Raw genomic sequence first — 14427 nt, 5'->3', positions numbered from 1 at the left:
TTTTCAATTTTACAAATGGGTGAACAGGTTTTGATGGAAATTTGAATAATCTTTGAAAATTCGATTCTCTAGCCGAACGAACCTAAATAAAAGCTTTAAAAACACAGTCAAAAGATAATTTTTTATTCAAAGCTGCAAATAGCTGTACATCTGAAATTCAATAAATTTTTTCAATTTTACAAATGGGTGAACAGGTTTTGATGGAAATTTGAATAATCTTTGAAAATTCGATTCTCTAGCCGAACGAACCTAAATAAAAGCTTTAAAAACGCAGTCAAAAGATAATTTTTTATCCAAAGCTGCAAATAGCTGTACATCTGAAATTCAATAGATTTTTTTCAATTTTACAAACGGGTGAACAGGTTTTGATGGAAGTTTGAATAATCTTTGAAAATTCGATTCTCTATCCGAACGAACCTAAATAAAAGCTTTAAAAACACAGTCAAAAGATATTTTTTTATTCAAAGCTGCAAATAGCTGTACATCTGAAATTCAATAAATTTTTTCAATTTTACAAATGGGTGAACAGGTTTTGATGGAAATTTGAATAATCTTTGAAAATTCGATTCTCTAGCCGAACGAACCTAAATAAAAGCTTTAAAAACACAGTCAAAAGATAATTTTTTATTCAAAGCTGCAAATAGCTGTACATCTGAAATTCAATAAATACAATTACACAAAGGAATGAATAACTACACATAAACTGCTAAATATAAAACAAATTATACATTGAATAATACCTCTGAATAGACACAGTTAAATGGCAGGGCCAAAAAGACACAACTTGATAATTGTTTACAAAAATCACTAAAAACTACGACAACAAAACAACAAGTTACGATCAAAGTTACTCCGGCAAAATATTTATATTGTTCCAATTACAAGGCGGAAAATCTATTCCAATTATTTTTTTTTAAGCCAAGGTCCATAGAAAAATAATTTTTGGGCACAAGTTTCAAAATAAAAATGAAAACAATAATTAAAAAATTAAATGAATGCCACTTTTTTTGCCCCTCCATAAAGAGCCCTCTTCAATTGCATGAAGGAAAAAAAATATATATATATAATCAAAAGTGAAAAATGTAGAATATGTCGCAATCTTCAATTGCATACCTCATAACGTCAAATTTTGGAAAAATTCAGCCAAATGGTTCTTGAAGCGCAATTTTCCAAACTACATGGAATGGTTAAGCCCATAAGGCCAAATTTAGCTAAATGTTTCTCCATGTACATTCTTTCAAATTCCATGGAATGGCTAAGCCCGCGGTGATTGATAAAGTTTCGTTAACAAGATTAATATCAGGAAAAAAATATTATTTGTTTTTACAAATCTGTGAAACAAGTGGAGATGTTGTGCCATTTCACGACGAATCTTTGAGTTTTACATTTCAATATTTATATGTAGGCTATTATTTGCTTGTACATACGATATTTTGGGCAAAAACTACTAACACCAAAAACAAGAAGAACAATATGGAATTCTTTTCGCAAGACAGTGGGGAACAAATCAGAATGAATATTTCGGCACTATGCCCAAGGGCCGTCCTCAGCCAGACATAAATATATAAGAAGAAAAAACTTACAACAGGATAAAATCAATACAACTAAAATGAGAAATTTTTCAAAACAGTCCCAGCATCCTTACCTCAGCGAAGTTCAACCAGGAGTCCTGGTATTTATTTTATCCTGTTTTAAGTTTTTTCTTGTTATATATTTATGTCTTGCTGAGGACGGCCCTTGGACATAGGGCCAAAATATTCATTCTGATTTGTATCCCACTGTCTTGCAAAAAAAAATTCCCTATTGTTCTTCTTGTTTTTGGTGTTTGTAATGGAAAGGCAGTGTGGTCGTCGTCACTATTTAAAAAACTACTAAAAATAGTAAAAATGTACTAGAGGTGGTAACGCTTTCGATGACTCATCCCAGAAGGAACTTAGACCCCATTTTCTTACCACAAATTCTAAGGATTACCTTAATATTATTTTAACCTTGATATATTTAGTGGTGTATTTTCTGAAAAAGGCTTATGCCAGCTTTGTTTGTCACTCGGACTATCTGTCTTGGCTTTTCATTCCAATTTGCCATGGCTCTCAACTTTTTCATCACAGTATACCAAGTTGATTTTAATTAAAAAAATGTATAAATTTTATGTAATTTTATACAATTGTACAGATTTTTTTCAGAATTGTATAAAAATGATGTCATGTGCTAGGGGATGAGGTTCTATAGAAAGTTTTTCTTTTGACCAGAAAAGTTGACATCCTTTAACATACAACGTGCGCGCACGGCTACCGTGGTATGCATTCAAAATTAAAATTTCAAATAAATGATGAAATGCAAAATTATAAAAAAAAAAATTGTTCGAAAATATAAAAACTTACACTGAGGAGTTGATTGAGGAACACCTCCTTAACCCCACCCTTATGGAAGATTGAATTAGCAGAGTGGCCGAAATTTAAGGTAATTAGTTACGCAAAAAAGGATCATATCCCCATTTAACAGTACATGAATCAAATGTTATTTTTTTTTACACTATCACAATAAAAAACGTAGCTGCGAAAAAAGACGGAAACTGAACACTGGAACCTGAAATGGAAAAAATGCAATTTTTTCTTTGAATCTTTTCAATGTTGTCTCGGAGATAATTTTTGATTCTGAATAATTTAATATTTATTTAAATTAGAAATCTACTTTATTCCCAATTAAAGTTGACTTCCTAAATAAATCGTTGTTAATTTAAGACTAATAAAGCTTAAATTAGCAGCGTTATTCGTGGCAACCGATTCATGAAAATAGAAGGTGGAGGGGGCAAGGTTTATTTTATTTATAAAATGAAGATACAAAAATTGTTTTCAAAGTCGAGGGGAGAAGGCAATTACGATTCCTTTCCGTTTTTTTTAATTACAATACCAAAAATAGACATTTTTCAGAATTCAAGAGGGCCCTCCCCAAAAAAAAGGTGCTTCTACCTTAACTGATCTAATATAAAACCTCAATTTTACAAAAAAAGTCAATAATACCTTTCAATGATAAACAAATCTATTGCACTTTTTTTTTCATAATCACAATAAGGAAAGCAGGTGCGAAAAAAAAGAAAGAGAAAAAAGAAAGAGGAAGACTAAAGGCTGGTACTTAAAATGGAGGAAATATCGTTTTCTTTTTATATTGTTGTTCTTGTAACAGTTGGTTAATTCTTAAAAGTAAATCTTATATTGTATTAAAAATGAAAAATTAAAGTTAAAATTGAAAATAAGTGTAGGATATATTCAGGCAATTATTTTTAGATCTAATAAGGGAAAATGAAACCCAAGGAAATTTTTGCAGTTGCCAATAGTTTATTATGCTTCAACTTCTTTTCATCTTATCAGGGTAGGGTCTTATCCAACCTACAGGAGGGTAGGTTTGGAGGGAGCATGAAATTTTTTTTAGAGGACGGAAAAAAATTGAGCCAGTTGTCGCTGGTTGTTTTTAGCCTTCAATTTTTTACCCGAAACAGAAAATCGTTCTGTTACTTGAAAATAATTTAAATAATGTCTCATTAAAAAATGATGTCCCAGGACTAAAAGACGTCCTCTCTAAAGACTTGAAATTCTGATCACATTTTAGATTAAAGCCCTTTTTTATCCTAGTCCGTGGTTGTTTTAAATATTTACTTTTTCCCTAATAACAAATCTAAAAAAATATTTTGAATTTTTTGGAATAATTTACATACTGCCTAATTAACAAAGATATCTGTCAGAGCTACGAAAAAAAAGTCCCCTCCGCCAACTTCAAATTCTAACAGTACTTTATGACAAAAGATTGAACCCAATGATCACGTGAGAGGATTAAAGGAGGATAAAGGATACGACATTAGACTTTACAGTCCCTACCGGCGGTGCTGATCTCCGTTTCTTGGCCCTTCAGGCAGAAAGTGCAATGGGGGGGGGGGGTTGGGGACCAGCCATCCTGTGCTTTCGCACACCCTTCCCGCTTACCTTCCCCAGATTTCTCCAGGTACCCATTTAGAGCTGGGTCGACTCTGGCTAAGCTTACAGAGTCACGCCACTGACCCTCGTCCCAAACTGAAGAATTGGGTACACTGGGATTCGAACCCGCGTCCTCTCAGATAAAGGATCCCGAATCCAGCGCACCAACCCACTCGGCCAGGATAATGCTGCTATAAAAAACTGTATAACTATATGTACAGGTCTTTTTTTATGTTTATATTTTCATTTAAACAATTCAAACAACCATATTTCATTTTTAACGTCCTTGGTACTTTAAGAGTCGACAATTTTTCACAGTAACCAATTTCAAAAGACATGAACTGGAATCTTTGTTCTATAATTCAGATACGTTAAATACGTTTCCCACGTGAGAGGAGCGAGTGTAAAACCCTTTCCGTGGAAGGACCAAAATACAACCTTTTTCTAATCCTAGTCCGTGGTTGTTTTAAATATTTACTTTTTCCCTAATAACAAATTTCAAAAAAAAATTTCAAATTTTTTCGAATAATTTACGGACTGCCTAATTAACAAAGATATCTGTCAGAGCTACGAAAAAAAGTCGCCTCCGCCAACTTCAAATTCTGACAGTAGGCTACTTTATGACAAAAGATTGAACCCAATGGTCACATGAGAGAAGCGAGTACAAATCCCTTTCAGAGGAAGGACCAAAAAACAGCCATTTTCTAATCCTAGTCCATGGTTGTTTTTAATCTTCGGTTGTTCCCCATAACAAACTCAAAAAATTATCGTTCGATTCTTCACAAAAAAATTAGATGCGGCCTGGCCTGTATAATTCAGAAATAAAATTAGAATAATAACTCAGAAAATAATAAAATCAGAATAATAACTCAGAAATCTCCTAGAGCCGTAAATAATCTCCTCCTCACTCAGGGGCGTACACTGGTAGGGCCTCACCCCCTCCTCTCCCAAATCTAAAATTTTTTTGGTCCTAGACAGTCACTTTTTAATGAGACATTTAAATTATTCTCAAATAACTGAACGATATTCTGCTTCGAGGGAAAAATTGAAGGCTAAAAACAACCAGCGACTATTGGCTCGATTTTTTCTGTCATCTAAAAATATTTTGTACTCCCTCCAAATCTATTCTCCTTGGCGGCATGAAAAGATGAAAAGAAGGTGAAGCATAATAAACTCCGAAATCTCACAGAGCTGTAAAAAATCTCCTCTTCACTCAGGGGCATACGCTGGCAGGGTTTCACCCCCCACCCAAATCCTAAATTTTCTTGAATTTCAGGACTCTTATTAAACTAATTACGAAATGAAACTTTTTTATTATTGACCGTCCCCCACCCGACCCAAAACTGTTTTATTATTACCACCTCCGACCCATACAAAAATCCCTTCGTAGGGCTTGCCTCCATTGACTTCAAATTCGAACAGCAAGTTTAGGTTAAAATGATCAAAATGTTCTAAATAACATTGCTGATGAGACTCTTTTTTTTTTCTTTTTTTTTTTTAATGATTCGAACAAGAGGTAAGCAATCTTTCATTTGATTATAATACCATAATCCCTTATCTTCCATAAAGACTGGCTCAATACTTGCAATACAACTACAAACGAGTAAAACTAGCAAGAACATCAGTTGGGAGGGGGGTAACTACAAGTTTCTAACAATGCTTTTTTTTGGGTATGTTCATTGAAAAAATCTAGAAAAAAGCTGAATTGTCACTCCCTAGATTTCTGAAAATAATTTTCGTTGAAAAAATTGAAGACAAATCCTTGCCTTCCCCCTTTAATTTTCGTAGATGGTATATCCTGTAAACTAATGAGAACTAAAAAAGCAGTTTATTAAATAGGAATATACACACTGACCAGCATAAATTATTTTTAACACATGATACCAAGATTAAACTAAACATATAAAACCAATCCTTAAAAAATTAGAAAAATATAGTGACAGGTAGCATTATTTTATAGCTGCCAAGCAAGCTTAAAAAAAAAAAAAAAACACTACAAAACATAAAATTAGTGGTTTCTCTTATTTTCACAAAATAAGTTCTGAAGATGATGTACCTGGAAAAGACCATTTTTTCACGAATACAGGATATCGGTTTTAGACTTTATCTTCACTAAGCAATGCCCCCCCCCAAATATTCATTCATTTGTTCTCTTATTCCTTAAGAATACGTTTCAAAGGTGACGTAAATCAAATAGATAACTTTTTTCACAAAGACAGAACAATAGTTTAGTACTTTGACACAGTGGGGGAATCCCCTACCCCCTAGAAAAACTAAAAACAATTGCTTAAAATAACCTTTTTTGTAATTTGACGAGTACAGGAGCGGGCAGGATTATTCCACAGCTACCTGATAACCTTAACAAATTATAGAAAACCCAGAAAGAATAAAAAAATATCTCCCGACAAAAGCAAAGAAGATACCGATACTATTTTTGGCATGTTACTCTCAGACAGAGAGCCATCTACCGATTTCCAACTAAAAATTGCCAAAAAAAGCGAAAAAGCAGAAAAAAGAAAAGCAGGAACACTGATTTGGAAATACTGACACTAAAACACTTCACCACTGATACTGAAACAGTTAAAACACTAATTAATTAAACATTTAATTGTAAAGCTAAGCCAAAGAGAAGACGAAAGATAACTGTCCTATGGTTCCGTGTTAAAAATTGTCCTTTAATTTCATTGGCTTATTTTTTGTGACGCGTTTTCGTCTCGTTCTTTGAGCCTATTGCATTACTCCTTAAGCGTATGTGAGAAAGAGAAGAAAAATGATACCGTCTTTTTACCCATTGTTGTGTTTACGTATTGTTTCTGTCAGATTTTGAACCAGTAAAAAGAATGAAACGTTTCTTGTCATACGTTTTCGTATACTACTGTCCTATAATTCCAAGTTTAAAAGTGTGTTTTAGTTGCATTGGTTTACTTTTGTGACGTATTTACGTCTCATTTTTGTACCCTATTACATTACTCCTTAAGCGAATGTGAGAAAAAGAAGCCAAATAACCCCGCCTTTTAACCCGTTGTTGTATTTACCTGTCATTTCCATGTCAAATTTTGACCCCGTAAAAAGAGGGGAAAATTTTTTGGCAAACATTTCCGTGTTAAAAGGTTTGTTCGGATAGCATTGGTTTGTTTTTGTAACATATGTTGGTCACATCTTTTCAGCCTATAATAATACTCTTTAAGCGTAAATCAGAATATGAAGCCAAATAATTCCGCTTTTACTCATTGTGGTATTTAGCTTTTGGTTCTATGTCTAATTTTGAGCGAAAAGATAGAACACAAAATCAACTGTTTTATTCATTAAATTTTAAGCAAGTAAAAAGAGAGAAATTTTTTTTGTTACCTTTAAGTTACCTTTATATAATACTATAAAGTACCTTTATAGTACTTTTAAAGTACTAAATAGTACCTTTATGGTACCAAACGGCTTATATTTTTTAGTTTTTACTGTCATTTTCACTTCAATTGGGAAAAATGGCTCCAACTTCCGTATACTAATGTCCTATATTAAAAAGAGTGCTTCAGTTATATTGGTTTGGTGTTGTGACGTATTTCCGTCACATTTCTTGAGCCTATCCTATCGCTTCCTAATCTTAAATCAGAAAAAGAAGCTGAATAATCCCGCTTTTAACTCGATGTTGTATTTTGTTTGGGTTCTATGTCATATTTTGACCAAGAAAACAGGACGCAAAATTAGACTTATTTCAATAATGCCTGATCGTCTGGTGTCTGACGCCCACGCGGTGTCTGATACCCTGACGATTTTTTCAAGACCTAGGCTTTTATATGTGCATTTTGAATGATAGGTACAAAAAAAAAGATCAGAGGATTTCAATCTGTTTACAAACAAAGTGTGCTAAGAAACTCCTTATTTCTGCCTAAATTACAACATTAATATACATTTTTTTGCGTGTTTTTCTTAAGATCCTTTACAAAATACAAATTGAATGGAACTTTTGCACGGCTACTTCAAAACTTACTCCAAAGAACATAAGTATTCAAATTCATTTGCAATTGGCCAGCTAAACATTATTCACAAAATAATTTTTAGGCAGCACTGCCTTTAATTATAAATAAAAAAAACAACAGCATATGAATATACAAATAACGGGTAAATATTTTTATTACGACAAAAAAAAAAATCTTTCTTCATTCTTCGAAAGTTTTACCGGCTATTTTATATTCATATGTTTCCATTTTAATAATAAATATTTCATTTAATAGTTTACATGCTTAAAGTTCAGTACTTCCTACTTACTAACTTCTTCTTCGCCTTACTTCTTAAGTACAGTGCGAAATTAAAGAAAGCTTAAATCTAGAGGATGACTACATCAAGTATGAATTAAGTGTAAGGGTTTTTGGACTCTTCTTGGATTATATTCTATTTAATTTAGATACAATTGACCTATTCCGAGAGAAGCATTTCACTAGCCCCTCTACCCTGCTAACACCCATTTATATGCCTTTAGCCAGTCGAAAGAAAATATTGAAAAAAGAAAAGAAAAAGACAAGATGACAACAGGGACTCCAGCCCGGTCCTAGTGGTCAAAGTGATCAAACGCTTGAAAGCCTGATTAGAGTAAAGCTAAGACAAAGTCTTTGTGAGAGGCAAAACTCAAGTTCAAGTTCCTTTTATCACCAATATACATCCATTTACAAACAAAAATGTCCCAAAGGGCTCAATGGCCCGTATAATCTTTTTCAGAGCTGCATAAAAAAAAAAAAATTATTTTCACTTTTTCATGATAGTCTGATGATCATGATCACCCTGGCTCACCCTAGGGCAGAACCTATATGATCACCGTAGGGCAGAATTAACCCAGATAGACGTACAGTAAGGGGAAATCAGACAGTCTATCCGTTTTCCGAGCCATTTGAAGGCAATTGGAGACCAAAAAATGATTCAAAATCCATGAATGACAGTAAAAGGGCTACTTAGATTTTTATACTATCTGGGCTTAGCGTACTGGGCAAGTCCGCCGGAAGCGCAGGCAGACGACCGAAATTTAGGGTCGATACCTGACCAACAAAATCCACTAGACTAGCGGGCGAACGGGCCACCTAGATTTTTCAACGGGACCAAATCTATAACACATACAACATGCATAACAATTTTAAAAAAACCAAATTTATAACAACTACAATATTCAAATTATATTTAAAAACAACATCTTTAGGAAAGCAGAGGAGGAGGAGTGGCAGATGAATCCAAATCATTGGGTAAGGCCTTAAGTAGATATTTGCCAAAAAAGAAAAGGTTGGACACAAAAAAAACAAACAAGTAATCTGAGAAAAAAAAAAAAAACTTACAATGGCACAAGAAATTAAGTAGGCATTCACTTTTTCTTGGCTGCCAGCTTTTCAGCTTTTTTCAGTAGTTTTTCACGATCCTTTTTCTCCTTCTCCTTTTGCTTTGACTCCTTTTCAACTTGTACTTTTAAGTCTTTTTGTCTTCGTTTGAACTTGGCCCGGTCGTCATTAGATGCTACCAAAGATTTTAATCGTTGACCTTCTAAGGATAGCAGCTGGTGTCCGTCAATACAATTTGATGCAAACAATGTAACATAAGATTCTAAATTATGACTCCTTAACCAAACGGAAACCTATAAGATAAATAAAATGGTAATTAAATATAATTTAAGTTACAAATTAAAAAATAGAAGAAAAAAAAGAAGGATTAAAAGAGATAATATAATTTTAAAAACATTAAAGAGAAATAATTAATATGGTATGGATTCTATTACACTAAAAAGCTATAAACTTCTTATTTAAGTTTTACCCATTTTTTTTTTTAATGAAGACAATTTCCAGGTACTTTACAAAGTCTAGAGCAGGGAGGGGGGATATTTTTTCAATATTATTACCCCAAAAAATTCAAATCCAGGGGGCAGGTTGGGGTGGGGGGAATGTAAAGTTCATTTGGGGCGGAATTGGACATTGTATAAATTCAGGATGAAACTCTGATTCTTGAGGTATGTTTATTTCTTAGCTATCTCAATATTCAGTTAATCAGAAAACTTAACGATTTCTTTTCGTCTTAGAAACTAATTAGAAATTTTTTTCTCAACTGGCGCCCCTGAATTGTAGGTTAGCTTTGTCACCTGAGACCAGTTTTTGACTCCTCCCTAACAATTATGTCAACACAATATTGTATTTCATAGTTCTTAAGAATTCGAGTGAGAAAGGTTTACAAACTATTACATAAATTGATAACCGAAAAAATTGAACTTTAATTTATTGTATCCCAAAAGCCCTACTTTTATACCTATATAAGACGAATTTGATATATTTTATATGGGAAGAAAATACCACATAATCATTGCCGCAATAGGTTGCTTCAAACATTTAATAAAAAAATGACAGTTCTTGACATGTTTATGATTTGTCATATAAACACGTTTTTATCAGGTTTAATAAACAACTGCATAAAAGAGGTAGTCCCATTACCTCTGTAATATAGGTTAAAAATTAAATTAATAACAATTTATTTTAAGTTAGGAATTGGTGCTAGGTTAGTGCACAGATTAGCAAAAATTTACTCTTTTGGAACAAAGGATTTATTTAGGGTTAGTAGTTGGGGCTAGGGCAAACACAGAATAGTTAAAATAACAACTTAGCCTACACAGATATGCTCTTTTGGCAAAAATATTTATTTAGGGTTAATAGTTAGGGTAAGGTTAGTTTACAAAACACAGATTAGTTAAAATAAACATAGCCTAAGAAAATACACCCTTTTGGTGAAAAGATTTATCTAGAATTGGTAGTAAGGGCTAAGCTAGTGTGCAAGAAATAGATAAGTTGAAATAAACATAGGCCTAAACAATTACGCCTTTTGGAAAAGCGATTCCATTATCTTTGCTCCAATGTGGAGCAAAAGTAAAAAAAAGGAATAAAAGTAAGACACCGATAGTATTTTGCTGAGGTCTTTACTTCAAGGTTTTGCTGAGTAACCTAACGATTTAATTCTCACCCACGACACAAGATAAAAAATGGAGTATCTAAGAAAAAGGAAAAGAAATGTCAGTAGCAAAACTGAATTAAACCAAAATCACTGAAAATCTATTGCGCTACAAAAACTAACCGCATTAAGAGGGTATTTAGCATCGAAGGTAGTATAAACATATTCAATGAGTTCGAGACTTTGGCCGGCAAAAGAAATTGAAGTAGCAAGATCACCTAAAACCACGCGATTTTGCTATAATTGTATTTACAAGACAAGTATAACAAATGTGAAATATATAATCTTTATATCACTGACATTGCCATAAACCATACAGGTAAGTGATTTAGCTGAAATGGTTTTTGGTATTTTCCCGCTGGTTTTCTCCAGGCTTTTCCTAATTCCTTCCTTAACAAAGGTCCACAAATGTCCTTTTGCAAGGCTCACCTCCAGCTGACAGCCTCAAAGACAAAGGGCGCGTTAGCAAATTTTCCCTGCTCCACTTAGACCTTCCAAAGCAATTTCGTTAAAAATTGATAGGAAATATTAAATGTGTCGAAAGCTCGAAAAGCTAACGAGAGGCTAGTTCAAAACAAAGAAAACCTACAATCTCTAACAAACTGTAAAGCAAAATGTTGTCTATTCAATCTGCATACAGCATAAATAATATGTATTCTGTGTCCGAAAAATATTTCCATCAAGGCAGTTAGTACGACTAAAATTATTCAATTACACTTGTTTGGAGCTGATTTTTAATATTTTCCAATCCGAAAAAGTAGAATATTTTTTAGGGACTCCCTTCCCGAACTTCAAAAAGAAAATTATGCTCCGTTTAATCAAAAAACAGAATTCATACTTTCTAAAGATGTAAGTCTTGTTAAATCTGAATATCTCTATCTCTGGAATGAAACGGGAATAAGAAAAATTAGGCATCAGCTTTTAGTTTTCTGTCATTAATTACGGTCTCTTATCAAAGCTATACAAGCTATGGTCAGACCACCCAACCAATTCCAAATTGTAAGCACCAGGAGTGGATCAAACTTCTAGCAAAAGGATACATCAGGCATTTGTCAGTCGACATCGCTAAAGCTTTCAATAGAGTAGGTATCATGACCTACTAAAGAAACTTTACGCATACGATGTCCATGGAAATCTGTTAAAACTGACAGAACACCCTTCTTTCTTTTCGTTCACTGCGAGTTGTTCTAGACGGATTCAATTCCCACGAATACCCAACAAAGGCAGAGGTACCCTAAGGCAGTATTTTGGGACCTAAGCTATTCATTCTCAATGTAAATGACATGGACGGCAGCCTTGCCAGCTCTCTGCATCCCTTCGCCGACGACACCAAGACACACATAGCCATCCCAAAACACGGAGACCCAGCCCATGCCTCCCTGCCCCAACGGACGGATCTTTTGGAAATTATAAAGTGATCCGATGCATACATGGTCAATTTCAACGCATCAAAAATATAGGATCTGCTGATCTCCCAATCGAAAGTGCCACATATGCATCCTAAGTTCACTTTGGCGAATGAAGCTCGTCGATTCGACGATGTTCGTCTCTACGGAATAAATTTCTCCGCATATCTCTATTGGAAACCCATCTTGATTGGGTGAGAGCCTTCTGTGCGAGAATACCAGGGATACTCTTCACTGCAAAACCTTCTACCACTCAGCTCGATCCTCCCACTTTACAAGTCTTGCATCAGAACCATCGCCAAGTATGGGAGCCCACTGTATGCTGGTGCAACAGAAATGTTGTTGACACCGCTTCGAAAGATCCAAAGTGAGGGCTAAAAGGGCAAGTTCAGTTGTTTATCGCGACTCTCTCCAGTCAGTATGTAGCGTCGATGGCTGTTTTTCACAAGAACATATATTCGCCTACTTCTCTACAGTTTTCTCGTACTTTGCCCCCCCCCCCATTGTCAAAACGTCAAGACGGCACGACGAGAACAGTGTACCTGAATCATTCTATGGGGACTGATCTTCCTGGACAGACTATCGCTAAAGTCATCTAAAACCTTGTAATGGAATAATGTAAAAGACTAGCAGTAAATTAAATATTTAAATGTACCTGGCGCTACGAATTTAGGAACAAATGCATAAAAATTGATATTTTAGGTTCCCTTTTTATTTCAGTTGTCCCACCCCCCACCCTATGTTCTCTATCCAAGTATTCTTTCTCAAGATTTAAAACTCTGAGATTTATCTTCGTTCCAGATTTCCAATTTCGAATGTTGTAAAATTTTAATAGGTTTTCCAATTTGTTTTAGTAACACTGAATTAGTTTCGAGATTTGAAATTAAAGAGCAGTTGGAATTAGCTATAATTTAGATAGATAATTTTTATCGTAAGTCTAAAATTATTATCTCTATGCATATCCTTTATGAATAGTCTAAGCATTTATATGTTTTATTTTCTCCTCGATTTTGAGAGAAATAAATATTTAATTTCTTGTCTAGGGAAAGGCGATTGAATATGTTTCAAGGGTGACATCGGTGAACGCTGATTAGCATACTTTCATTGTCGAAATAATGTGGCATATTCAAATTTGACTGCTTCTTTAATGAGTCTATATCTTCTTCTTCTTCTTCTTTAACTATAGACTTCTTCTTCTTCCTTCCCAGAACTTAAAGTTCTGCCCTTTATAAGTGACCAAAAAAATTGGAGGGCACCTAAGCCCCCTCCCACGCTCATTTTTTCCCAAAGTCAACGGATCAAAATTTTGAGATAGCCATTTTGTTCCACATAGTCGAAAACCATAATAACTATGTCTTTGGGGATGACTTACTCCCCCACAGTCCCTGGGGGAGGGGCTACAAGTTACAAACTTTGACCAATGTTTACATACAGTAATTGTTATTGAGAAGTATACCGACGTTTTCAGGAGGATTTTTTTGGTTTGGGTGTGGGGTTGAGGGGAGAAAGCTATGTGGAAGGATCGTTCCTTGATTATTACGCATATGAGGGGTTCTAAAAATACTTTAGCATAAAGAGCGAGATATTTAGGAGGAGATAAATACTTCGCTCTTTATGCTAAAGTATTTTTAGTAATTTCAACTATTTATTCTACGGCCTTTCTGATTCAGGGGTCATTCTTAAAGAATTGGGACACAACTTAAGATTTAGTGTGAAGAGCGAGGTATTAACGAGGAGACAAACACCCTCATACATATAATCAAAAATATAAGAATATGAAAGTTTGTTATATAAGTTAATTCAAAGTTACGTATATTTTTTACTAATAAAAAAGTTCGTTAAAAACTAAAAGTTCTAGTTGCCTTTTTAAGTAACTGATAAATTGGAGGGCAACTGGGCCTCCTTCCCCAACCCTTATTTCTCAAAATCATCTGATCAAAACTAAGAGAAAGCCATTAAGCCAAAAAAAAAGGAATTATATGCAAATTTCATTTAATAATTTATGTACGGAGAGCCAAAATAAAACATGCATTAATTCAAAAACGTTCAGAAATTAAATAAAAAAACTATTTTTTTTTAACTGAATGTAA

At 34.0% G+C, this 14427-nt stretch overlaps 1 protein-coding gene across 1 annotated transcript in view; it reads right to left on the bottom strand.

The window, feature by feature from the left end:
- Positions 1–609: 609 nt before the first annotated feature.
- LOC136032803 (uncharacterized) overlaps positions 610–14427 on the bottom strand; it is a gene marked incomplete in the record, with an annotated part of 156517 nt that continues 142699 nt past the window's right edge. The window contains 2 exon segments of the mRNA XM_065713192.1: positions 610–2586; positions 9284–9576. Of these exon segments, the coding sequence (XP_065569264.1) occupies positions 9310–9576 (267 nt within the window).

This window comes from Artemia franciscana, chromosome 11 (genome assembly GCF_032884065.1).
Source record: "Artemia franciscana chromosome 11, ASM3288406v1, whole genome shotgun sequence".
NCBI classification, from domain to species: Eukaryota; Metazoa; Arthropoda; class Branchiopoda; order Anostraca; family Artemiidae; genus Artemia; species Artemia franciscana.
Note: the sequence above shows the minus strand (reverse complement) of the source record. Positions and strands in the feature narration are given on the sequence as shown.